This window comes from Lampetra planeri, chromosome 46 (assembly GCF_965212315.1).
Source record: "Lampetra planeri chromosome 46, kcLamPlan1.2.h2, whole genome shotgun sequence".
NCBI classification, from domain to species: Eukaryota; Metazoa; Chordata; class Hyperoartia; order Petromyzontiformes; family Petromyzontidae; genus Lampetra; species Lampetra planeri.
In genome coordinates, this window is record NC_136152.1 from 3,793,292 (window position 1) to 3,805,802 (window position 12,511).

The 12,511-nt window shown below is 45.2% G+C and overlaps 1 protein-coding gene and 1 non-coding gene across 3 annotated transcripts; both read left to right on the forward strand.

Annotated features, from left to right (window-relative positions):
* Window positions 1-76: 76 nt before the first annotated feature.
* Window positions 77-11,799, forward strand: DTWD1 (DTW motif tRNA-uridine aminocarboxypropyltransferase 1). Of its 2 annotated transcripts, none has more exons than XM_078615183.1 (5): window positions 77-184; window positions 3,192-3,525; window positions 5,037-5,177; window positions 9,356-9,689; window positions 10,725-11,799. In XM_078615183.1, exons 2-5 carry the CDS (start codon window positions 3,244-3,246, stop codon window positions 10,961-10,963), a joined length of 996 nt encoding a protein of 331 aa, XP_078471309.1. In that variant the 5' UTR covers window positions 77-184; window positions 3,192-3,243; the 3' UTR covers window positions 10,964-11,799. The 2 variants fall into 2 exon arrangements, with proteins under 2 accessions (XP_078471309.1, XP_078471311.1); XM_078615185.1 differs by lacking the exon at window positions 77-184 and adding an exon at window positions 205-1,222.
* Window positions 6,930-7,002, forward strand: TRNAG-CCC (transfer RNA glycine (anticodon CCC)). Its single transcript has one exon. It is a non-coding gene; the product is annotated as a tRNA-Gly (tRNA).
* Window positions 11,800-12,511: the final 712 nt, after the last annotated feature.

Below are 12,511 nucleotides of genomic sequence, written 5' to 3' on the forward strand. Positions count from 1 at the left end.
GTGACTTTACCGAAAGAACCAAGGGGACCTACTACTATAGCTAGGAGAGGGTGGATTGTGAGTGGGAAAGCCTCTGATGTGGCAACACGCGCGGCGCGACTCGAGACCTCCCGCTCGTTCCGGGGCCCCGCGCGTGGCCGCTTCCGATGACTCCGTCGCGGCCGCGGCTCCACTTCTCGCGGAGGTCGTCAACAAGCGAGGGGGGGGCCGGGAGATTATCTTGTTGTTGTTGTTGTTGTGGCTCGCTGACTCTTGCGACGTTTTAAATGGAAGGAGGCGAATTTAAAAAAACAAAACTTCGCTTCGAGCGATTCGTTCGGCGTTTTGTGTTTTTCTAGCCGCTAAAAAGGGCTCCTTGCTGGCGCGCCCGAAGGTTTCGTTTGAAAGCATTCACTGCGAAACCACTTTAACATCGTCCCGTCGCCTACACGATCTCCAGGCGCGGCAGCTGAGCGATGGAGAATGCGTGTTGTAAGAGGAGGCCGGGTGCTTCTGTTGCCCGCCGTCAAATGGCTCCACCTCTGCTGGTGGGGTGTAAAGTGTGGCTACTACCACCTGGTCCGAGACCCGCGGTGGGAGAGTAGGCCAAGGTGAACCCTGCTCAATAGTCAAGAAGGGTTCCCAGAGCTCCCGCTAGCGAAGGCCCCTTCTGTCGGCAGTGTCCTGAGCGAGACGCTGCCTGGCCGAGCCTTTTCACGACAGAGTACTTCACTCTCACGGTGTTATTATTGTATGTGTGCGCGCATACGTTCGTACATCGGTGAACGAGGGTTGGCTGTAAATGCATTGTAGCTGGCTGCCCTTTGGCAGACGGGGACTGTGTAAGGCCCTCTATGTCCGCGATACAGACGGGAATGTCGAGGTCAGTCGTTTGTGTTGATGTTCTTCAGTAATCCCAAGCAGCCATGGGACCACGTGGGCAGTAGAGTGTTGTGTCAGATGGCTCGATTAACCATGAGGCGTCATTAGCTCTGGGACCGCTAAAAATATCCGATGTACAACGTTACGTACGTGGGCCACGTTGTGAGCAGTGCAGCAAATGTAATTGTTGTACTGCACTATGGTCCGACATCTATACCTCCCCCCAACCCCGGGTACTGAGCGGCGTAGTGAAGTAAGGTAAACATGACCCCACGACCCGGACGTCATGGAGAGGCCCTAATGCAGCAGATGGACAAACAGGTGGCTGTACATGGGTCCTGGTGGCGATGATCCATTAATCGTAAGTCATGCCCAGCCACAGACTCCCAAGGGAATCCCACAAAGTTAGATGGGTTAGATAAACTGGGGGACCCATATACAGTACCAGCATATAGCATCAGTGTATAGATACAGCCCTTTGTAAATCCACTGCAGTATTTTCAAGTAGTGTACTTGTGTAGTTCTCTCAGTTTTCGGGGATGAAGTATGGTCAACCCCCATGACTCGTGGATCGACAAAGGGCGATCTTAGTCCTGCTTGCCAGTAATAACCTGATCACAACAACAAAAACTCCCAAAGATGTTATTGCCTCATCCCTAACTCTTGATAATGCAAAATTGAACATATAATTCTTTGGGTAAAGTCTTTGAACCTATCTACGTGACTTTACCGAAAGACCCAAAGAATATGAATTCTTGCAGTAACGAAAGCTTCAAGTCAAAATTGAACATTGTTGCTGCCAGGTTTCCAATGAGAAATCTCTGCGGATTGTTGCAGATGTAATGAAAAAAAACAAGTGCACTCTCTTAAAAACACTATAAAGTCAAAACCTCTTGCACCACAGGTCTGTTAACAATAAACATGTGTTGTCTCCCTCACAGTGGGCATTAACGATCGTGTGACATTCCAAAAAGAGTAGGCCATATGTGCCTGCGTCATGGTCCAAAATTGCCCAATTTGATACATTGCTCTCAATTTGGAAAAACCTCGGCATCACAGTCCTCGTGGCACAGACATTTGTAGGCTGGTGCTCTGCACACCTGCTGGACGTACACCTTGCCTGCCAGCCACTGGGGCTACACTTTGCTAGACTGCAGCAGGCCAATGTAATGTTTGCCATGGTATGAAACGTAAGGAACGTATGGCATTTAAGTAAGTGTCCTATATATGCAAATACTTATAAAATAAAATTTCTAAGTGAATTTACCGAAAGAACCAAAGAGTAATTCCTGCAGTCACGAAAGCTTCAAATCAAGTTTGAATACTTATAAACTTAACTGCATATATTCTCTGGGTGTACCAATGAATGGATTAATTCATATACATTTTGAAAACGTGCATGCATTGACGTGGAAGATTACTGTTTTTTTATTCGTATATGTTCCAATGGGTTCATGCGATCTCTCCACCTACAATTACTTCAACGTTAACATCAGTATTAAATTAATTGATTCTGGAATCGAACCGTGACACTGAATCTACAGTTCATAGAATCAATCAGGGGGTTAATTGTTATTCCACTTTATGCTGTCAATATTTGAATCAACCGTTAGGTTATGCATTCACCGGGCATTGGATTAACACCCAGAGATCAGCAACCAAGGGGTGGTGATGAGACCGAGTCGACCAATTGAGGACCCGATGCTATCAATATGTATTAGAAGTACTGTATTGTTGAGGTTGCAGTGGGTGGATTACGTGTGCGAGGTTGGCGAGGGCAGGTTATTGAAACAGGCGTTGCATTGAGGTTGGGGACCATATGAAAGACCTCAAACCTGACGGTGGTAGCCATAGTTTGGTTTTTGGTGATCGGGTGAGGAATCGGTCGGTAGTGATGGTGAGGTGCGGTAGCGTTGGTTACATTGGCTGTGATGGCTTCTTGGCCTTGGTTTCGATTTTTGTTACTTTCCTCCAGCAGAATTGCAAAGCGCCCTGTTCATGTTCTTTGTGTCTGGGCAATGACGTCGCTTAGAGGCACCCTGATTATTACTGTGGGCATAACAATCGTAATAATGTGCGCCGTCAGTTTCACAGTGGACGTTAAAGATCCCCCGATGTATACGCCATTGTGTGCCAGCATCATGGCCCAAATGTAAAAAATGAAAAAATTACCCACAAATCACTCAATTGGAATTATACAAAGCAATCATTACCTCCCACTGGCTAATGCCCCAGGTCACTCGTGCAAATCAGCCTATTGAGTGGTCACCTGGTTTAACAAGAGTAAACTTGACTACATCCTGAAAGCAAAACACGTTTGTCTCTTTCAGAACGCGCAAACTGTGAACCCTCAAAACGCCTCATGTTCGATCGGTGGCATCGATGATGGAAAAGATAGAGAAGGGAGACAAAGTGGAGGATTCGCAGGGGGACAGCAGCTGCTATCCCAAGCAGCCCAGGAGCGTGTCGGGAGAACGAGGTCCGACCCAACTCGCCGAGGGGCCCTTCAAACACCTCCGCATGGCATCCCAGACGGTCTTGGAAGAATTAATGAAGCGCGGACGGTCCAAGTGCCCAAAGTGCCAAGCATCACGAATGTTTTACTGTTACACTTGTTTCTCCCTTTTGGAGGGGATTTCAGAAGAACGCGTGCCAAGAGTGAAGGTTTGTTTACTTCAAAGTGTATTGCATTGTATGATTATATTACATTCCGTGATATCTTATTAGAGTAAAATGTTGATTCCACATAAGCTGTATCCTGTTAAATTTCGATTTAAAACTTTCGTGACTGCAGGGATTCATATTTTTGGTTCTTTCGGTAAAGTCACGTAGAAGGGAAGTAATAAAATAATAAAAATAAAACATAGAATAATTCTCACGACGTTTCGGCCACAACGCAAGCAGCCGTCCTCAGGTGAACAAACAGAGCTGTCAGAAAGACAGCTGCTTGCGTTGTGGCCGAAACGTGATAATTTTATCATGTTTTATTTTTATTATTTCCGTTCTACGTGACTTTACCGAAAGAACCAAGAATATGTATCCTGTTCCTTATAATTCAACTAAATGCAGTCAGGTGAATTGGTGATTCAGCGCTCACTGCTTCACTCCAGTCACTGGTTGTCACAATCCATTTCTCACTCTTCTGTTACTATTACCATCACCATAATTGTTTGTGTGAATATCACTCATTGATTCCTCCACCCATGTTGGGGACTCGGTCTACCAAATTGTATCATTTCATCCGTCATGCGTTTAATCAACACAAGTTCTGCTGGTCATCTTCTTCCTCGCACAGCTCGACTTTGTAATCCCCTCCTCATCTCTCTTCGCCAGGTTCCTATTCCCTTGCTCAACTCAAGAAATGTACATTGCCTTTTACCTGCTATACTTTCAATAGTGTGCTGTGTTGTTACTGGCTGATTGGCATATTGGGGCAATGGATCTGTGCTGGGCAGGTGCCATGCTTAAACAAAAGTTGCTCCATTGTGCATGTTTAACAAGGTGTAATAATTGATGGACACACTACCAACCAGTGACGTGCGGTGAGGTCAATGTCTGGGGAGGCACTGGCTCGTGTCAGAGCCAGATTCACATACTGAGGGGGGCGTGGCCTCACTGAGGGGGGCGTGTTAGCCACGTCCTTCTCAGTGAGGCAGATGTGATAGCTGCCTCCCCTGGTGCTTTTTCATTGCAGTTTCATGACGAGACCAGCGAGCCTAAATATCTTTATACACATACGTGAAATAAGTTGCCTGGAGTATGGAAGGCGAGGACATGGAATGAAGGGGTCTACAAACATTACATTACTGACACACAGAGAGATAGTAACACGCACGCGCTTATTGCCCACGCTCCATCCAGTTACTGAGGGGTTGCTCAATCAGAGGGGAGGCTGAACTCGTCGCTGCCTCACCTCTCGTCTCTTCCTGTATTTGCAGCGGAGCTCCGCAAATTTGGCGATTTTGACTATAAAAATTATTGGAATCGTACAGAAATGACATAACACAGATCAGTAGAAAAATCTTAATATTTTATTTGATTCTTTTTTTACCTTTCGTAACAGCTATTTTCATTGGAGTATGGCAGGTGAGTATCTGCCTCCTCTGCTACCAACGTTGAGTGCAAATGCACGGCGTATTGTTGTAATAACCCATTGTTTCCCTGCACTCCGACAGTTGCCCTTAAAGGTTGACATCATTAAGCATTCCTGCGAGACGGACGGAAAAAGTACAGCTGTGCATGCCTGCATCTTGGCTCCAGACGATGTCACCATGTACACCTACCCCTGCTTCCCGGAGTATGATAAAAATGAAAAGGTGAGCGTTCATTAAATGTGAATGTTTGTTTGTGGTGGGAGGTGGCTGATTGGCTCGGAGATCAAGAGTACTGAGCTGGCACCGATGAGGCCATGGGTTCCAATCCAGGCACTTCCCTGTGATTAAAACCAGGTCCTCCGAGTCATTGTTCTCAGTCCGGTCACCAGTGACTGCCACTGTTGTATGCTGGCCAAGTCGCCCTTGAAAAAAGAGCCGAATAGCTCGGTGGGCTCTACTGGGGAAATCAACTTATGACTTTGGACCGAACTCGCAAGTAATTGCATTAAATTTGGTTTTGCAATTTGGTGAAAAATCTCGGCTCTGAGAATTAAAAAACATTGGTTTAATTGTTGTGCTACAGACATTACTCGCTTCCGCAGAGCGGGTAGAAAAGTGCCGCCCACTGCTGTGTGGACCTGAGGTAGCTGTGACCTTTTCCTCCGTGGGCTGTTATCAAACACGAAGGGTTGTACTGCTGCCCTGCGAGAGATCATAATTAATATTTAGCCTCGTGACCCTGACACCGATATCAAAATGGGGATAATATTGGGGCGGGGGGGGGCAGGGAAATGACAAACGGATCGAATTGCAGTCGAAATCTGCATTTATATTTGACTTGATGTTTCATCGATTGTGATATCTCGCCATCGCCCATCACAGCTCGCATCAGTTGTGAATGTAGCATCCTTTCCAAGCCGAGAATGGTTAATAATCCTCACCAGCAGGAGGCACTCGCTGCTGTCAGCTCCAGTGTAGGTGCAAATTAAAAGAAAAATGCAACCCAAACCCCCCGCCCAGCTTTTGTCAGTGCTTGCCTAATCTGTGTTCCGAGTTGTGCACCATGAGGTTGAAGGTTTCATTTAAAAACACGATTCACAGGAGTGTTCCAGTGATCCCAATGGTGTTTTATTAAAAATAACAGGCGTGACACCACACTGACATCCTGTGTTGATTTTGTTAACAAAAGTTAATGATGAACAAAGTATTCGTGACGCGTGACGACTACCCACCACTGACCAAAGCGCGACTAACGAGTCTGAAGACGCCGACGGAAATAATGTCCGTCGCGTTATTCGAGACTGCAGTGCACGAATAAAAGCACTCTAATTGGCTATGTACGCACGCATTAAAAGATCAACGGTGTTCACTGATTGGCTGACGTGATAATATTAGGGCAGGGTTGGGGGGGGTGGAATTTTTCACCCCTCGCACACCATTACGTCGATTATTTAGATTATTTGGCTGCTATAAATGTCCACATAAGCCACTTCGTTGAGCTATTTTTGTTGCTAGGTCGATTCTGAAGAAGAAGCTAATAGCTCAGTGGGCCTTACCTGGTAAAGTACAAATAATTTAGTTTTATTTGCATATTGTTTTAGTGTTTTGCTTACCTTTGCTATACTTTGCACTCCATCATGTTTTGTATTTTTAAATCCTTTATATTAAGATCGCTTGCTTGCTTGCTTGCGTGCTTGCTTGCGTGCTTGCTTGCTTGCGTGCTTGCTTGCTTGCTTAGGACCGTGCAAATCTTTCGCTCGTTTTTTAACCCACTTCCCGTGATCCAATCGAGCTGACATTTTCCACACAGACTCGTTGTGACAGACAATTCATGTTCGTGAAAAAAAATTCCCAAAATTTTACACTTTTTAGGCAAAAAAAAAATATTTAACATATATTCAAATATAACTCATTCATCGCTTTGGCTGAACGTCACAGTATAAGAGCCCAGAGCGTAACCCCTCCACAGGCCGTGGCGGAGTAGCGCAGTTGGTAGCGCCTTCGCTTCCCATGCCAAAGGTCGCGGGATCGATCCCCGCGTCCTCCACAGGCGAATATATTTTTAAATCCTTTATATTAAGTTCGCTGCCACGCATATAAAGGATTTATAGTGAAAAACTTTGTTTTTACGGGTTTACTTGTTTGTTATAACGTTCTGACCTGCCCCTACTGGACATTTGTGAAGAAGATCTCTATAGCTCATTGTATTCTTCCAGTACAAATACATATTCTGATTATGATTATAAGTCAATTAAACTGAAAGAATGGCGAAGTGAAGTGCCAAACTAAAGACTTTACTAAAATTACGAAGGTTGTCAACTATACTACCATAGATAAGAACCCAACTGACATCACTCCATCACATTTGATAGAGATTTAAAATGCCGATAAGCTTCACATTCATTTTAGACAGCCGAGGACATACCGCTTACATTGTCATAAGGTAATTTTGAATCAAGATAGGGCCCATATCTTAAAGAGAGGGACTTTTGCCTATGACATTGGGCTGTTCATCAGCATTCATTTAAGAAAGCCAGACTGTTGATGAGACACTGTGTGTCAAAACTGGTCCAGAGTGTCGCTTGTATTTTAGCCAATGCTGCTGAAGCTTTGCATTCTCAGAAGGCCGTGGGATCGTTGTGTAAAACGTCGTTTTATTTTTACGTGGATAGATAGATTTACGTAGGAGACATTTATTATCCGCTTATCTATTTTGTTGCAAGAGCTATTTGTGTTTTTTATGTTGTGTTTTGTTTTTAGGTTTCTGGGCGATGAAGGCGAGCCTCCACGTTAGATTGTAGTGCATGTCACAATACCGCGATGTGCCATGGTTACGCGGCCGTCTGACACGCTCTTCCTTCCGATATTAGGAAGCTACTGGAGCTATTCACGTTGAAATCATCTAGATTGAAAACTCATTTTTTTGAATATTTTTTTGTGTTCCGTTTGTTTTCCTTCCCCTGCACCTACAATTAGCACGGTTGGCTACGTACGGTACGAAAGAAGTTCAAGATACATACATGCTTATTAACACGACATCGAGTATCGCTAAAGAAATACGAAGACTGAGGTGGCCATGTCGCGGAGGGGACTAATAACACGTTTGTGCACTAAGCCAGCACCGTTATGTTCTTCTGTTCCAATCTGGGCAGCCACTCGTGGATTACTGCAGGTTCTTAAGTGTAACACGTTGATGGCCTCACTTCAGTCAATAATTAATGTACACAAAGCCATCCTTTTTTTTTTCCAAGGTAAATCCCAGCTCCGAGGACATACTTTCTAGGGCGTACTAAGTGCTTTTGCATAGCAGATATGCAGTGCATAACAACGCAGATTCCATGGCATTGGAAAACCACGATCACATTCCTATAAAAAATGTGGAAAACGCCCAATTGATTGAAGAGGTCTTAATAACAATGGGAGCACGAAGGCAGCGGACGGAATGTTGACGATTGGGAAATCACAAATAGTGTATCTTTGGAGAGCAAGATTGAATCGTACCACATGGTTGGGACAGAATCTTAAAACTAGCGGAGGAAATGTATATGCATGTCTCGCAGAAAAAAAAACATCTAACTCAGGAAACGAATACTCTTTTTAGAGAAAGAGGAGGAAATTCCAGATGTCACGCTAATAGCAGTTGCTGCCCTTCAGCGTATGAAAACAGGGAAAGCTCCCAGATGGAATAACTGGACATATTAAAGAAGCGCGACCAGGTGTTGTAACAAAATTAGTGGCCCTATTTAACAACTGTTTGCACTAAAATGAAAACACTTCAATCGTGGATTAATGCCTCAATCTTCTGTGGCGAATAGGGAGTATTCTAAATAGAGTACTCTATATATGGAGGACGATGTATTGTATGGAAACCGTACTACAAGAGTCTCGAAAAATATCCTCCGCATTTATAAGACAGTCCGGAAAGTAAGATGCACCCCAAGCGCTACGCCCGGTGTCGGTAAAGCTTTAACAGATCTGTTTTCACACACGCGCACACGTACCGGATTGCAAGGTGAAACTACAACTTTTTGTTGCATTAAAATACCGGGTAGGCGGGGGGGGTGACAATTTAATTTATATTCCAGAGAATACGGTATTCACCACAAGGAAGAAGTGTGAGGAAGGGGGTGAGGGGGTGAGGAGGTGAGGGTTACTGAGACCAGTGATCTTGATTTGGGGGGGCGGGGGAGGGGGCACCCTACCAAAAAGGTTGAGCTCTAGTGGCCTTGGCAAATGACATCACCCTATTGGCACTGTGTGTAAATGTCGCCAATTAAAATAGTTCTATCTTTGTAGTCTATATTTGAATTCTTGCCTAATTAGTATTGTACTGAGGTTTTTTTGTTATAAGCGCCAATTTATTCGGCGGGGGGGGGGGGTGTCTTTTATTGCGGTCGCAGGTTTTGCTCGTGTTTCCCGGACCCGATTCCGTCACACTCGAGGATTTGGAAAAAGAGATAACGAAAGATGACAAAAAAGATCAAGGAGAGAAGCCCAGAAATGACGTCACTCCTCGCATCGATTCACAATCCAGTGATCCTTCACCGCAGGCGGTAAAGAAAATGAAGCTCGCTGGCGATAAAGAAGAGCACTGCACCCCGGTGCCCAGCTTACCTCCGAAGGTGCCGGCAGATTCTGAGAAGAGGTATCCAGAAGGTCCCTTCCACCGGGTGGTGTTCATTGACAGCACTTGGAACCAGACGAACAAAATGAGCATGGACGAGAGATTGAAAGGTGAGTTGTACGTGCGTGTGCTCACTCATCAGAAATTCTGCTCGCTTAGAAACGAGTTTGTGGTGGTGCTCATACCTGTTCGTCGCCCCGAGACACTTGATAGCGATTCCACAGGTGAAATGGCGAGGGTCGGTCTTATCTACAACACCTGTGCGTGATGATGCGTGCCTGTGATGCCGCACTTGGGAGGCAAGGGTGAGTGGTTCACATAGATTTGTGAAACTCCCAAAGCTTGACGTGGCCAGGTAATGTACACGAGCAAATGTATGGCCTTGTTATAAATCCACTGTTGGATGAGTGCTTCCCCACACCACATGGGCTGTCGGGGCAATTTGTATGTTGAACTTCTTTTGCACCGTACGTAGCCAACCGTGGTAATCGGAGTTGACCATGATTTCACCGTGCGGTCAGTGAAAGCGGGAAGCGTAGACATAGGAGCATGTTTGCAGTCCAACAATGGATTTGGCTGCACTGCTTTATACAGACAAAGTGGCTGTTCAGCAGTCTGTTTATTCACAGTGATTACCCATCAACAAACTATCCAGGCTCAACCCTGGTTAGCTTCTGAGATCTGACAAGATCGGTTGCATTCCAGGTAATGGCAGTACATTAAATCAGCTGTGCACTCCTCTTGCAATCCTGAGGGTGTTATCCCCTGACATTCGTAGGTTTCCTCCAGGCACTTCCATTTCCTCCCACGTAAATAATAACCACTCGTTAAATGGAACCGGCGAAATATCTCAATGCGTGACCAATTTTCTAAATAATTTCTGAGACTCGGTGAAGATTTTGTGGTTAAGAATATGAAATTATTGTATATTTCTTTCAAGCAGTAAATTAAATCCGAGGACGGTCGACCGGTAAGCTAGAGCGGTGAAATCAGTTTCTGTGCAGATGCTCGATTAAAGATTACATCACAGGACGGTGAGAGGTGGCGACAGCTTCAGAAAGCCTTCATCCAGCAGTGGATTGCCCATGGCTGGGTGATGACCATGACGATGAAGACTTATTGCTATGTTGTCTCTCTTTGCACAGCCCTGCAGTGTGTAAAACTCCAGGCGTGGGAATCGCAGTTCTGGCGCCACCAGAAGGGAACCCCACGCACCTTCCTCTCCACCATCGAGGCCATTTACTACTTTTTTGTCGAATACCACGGCCTGCTGCAGCAGGGGCCGTACGCCGGGCAGCACGACAACCTGCTCTTCTTCTTCACATTCATGCACGGCCTCGTGAACAACGCCAAGGCGCACAAGCAGGCCTCGCTGCAGGCCTAGCTACTCGGACGCTGCGGTTTGCAGTCGAGTTTGGGCTCTCTCATCATCACGATCCACGGGGAAGATTGCCCGTAGGTGTCCATTGCACGCGTCGTCACTTGTTTCCACTTTCCTCTGCCTTGTGCCAATATATGCACAAAGGTCCCCTGACGTCATTCGGAAGAGTAGGCCATTGCGCGACGGGGTACAAATTTACAACATTTTGAAAATTACACTGCAAAGTACACAGTTGTAATTACACATAGCGGACTAATGCCCACGCACATGCCGGGTGCGGAGTGACCCTGTGCCTGCAGAGGCAGCCGCCACTTGGGATGCCCTTTCAAAAAGTTGGAAATGTGATTTTAAGCACTCTGAGAAGGCCTGGCAGATAGGGCGCTCTCTCAAAAACAAATCATTCTCCCCAATGTCAATTTGTAAGAACAGAATTGTGGTTCAGGTGTCGACTGCCATAACTGGGATCTGCTACGGACGTCATAACCCTCAACGTTGCTAGGTCAGTGTGTAAATTATTTTTTACAATCGAAAGACTTAAATGTGCTGTTTTTTTATTTCATATATTAAACTGGCACCTACCCGAATGTTTACTTTTTCTAAATATATGAATACAAAAGCTGCATTCACTGTATCATCGGTCCCAGTATCGACGGTGACACGGCTGGGTTCACGACCCACGTTTAAGAAATGCTGTTTGGGACAATCCGTGACAAAGCTCCTGCGTTTACCCCCAGCCTCCCAGTTCCTTACCTCGACATCACAATGTTGGTTGTGTTATAGAGCATTTTTTGTCAAATTGTGACCTCTTTATGCAGAAAATAAATGTATGTTCTGTTAAAGCTTTGTGCTTTCCTTGACTTAGGTTTTGTTTTACTTGTCCACACTGGCTAGACGTCTTGCACATATCATCACGCAAATTTGAGATGGTGATTTCTGTGTAAACATTTTGGGAATAGTTCTGCTAATTTAGTTCCAACGACTGTTCCCCTGCTGCTTTGATAATATCCAGTCGCACCATCTGGTCCATGAGCTTTCCCTTCATGCTCTTGAGGGCAATGTTTACTTCTTCAGTCGTGACATCTGGAATGTCCTCGTCTTCATTTGAAAAACTGTTGATTTTCTGGAATGTACGGAGTTTTTTTCCTTCTCTCAAGATATTTATAACATTTCTATGCTAATTTGAAGATCCCGTATGGTGTGTCATTTCCCCCATCTTTCTTGCTAAGGGCTACCATTTGTACATTTCCAATTGGCTACCGAGCTCCTCTTGCTTTTATGATCCCATTTTGTCTTCAATCATTGCTATGACATCCTCAATCATTTGATGGTCTCCCATTTCTCTTCTCATTCTTGTCTCATTTTCCTAATTGTTTTACAGACTTTATGTTTATTCCACTGGGTTTTTTTTAGCATCTCTGTCTCTTTACATCTCTCTTCATCCACATGCCCTTTGTGGTTTCACATTTGTTCCGTTTGCTTTTGAGCCTTTACCATTGCTCACACGGAGCAACTCATCAACATTCAAATGCCTGGAGGAGCCAAATGATGAAA

What these genes read in the sequence shown, in the direction of transcription:
- DTWD1 (XM_078615183.1), top strand. Translation starts at nt 3,244, where the DNA reads ATGATGGAAAAGATAGAGAAGGGAGACAAAGTGGAGGATTCGCAGGGG. An exon ending in AACGCGTGCCAAGAGTGAAG is followed by an intron (nt 3,526 to 5,036) that starts GTTTGTTTACTT and finishes GCACTCCGACAG; the next exon opens with TTGCCCTTAAAGGTTGACAT. An exon ending in AGTATGATAAAAATGAAAAG is followed by an intron (nt 5,178 to 9,355) that starts GTGAGCGTTCAT and finishes TTGCGGTCGCAG; the next exon opens with GTTTTGCTCGTGTTTCCCGG.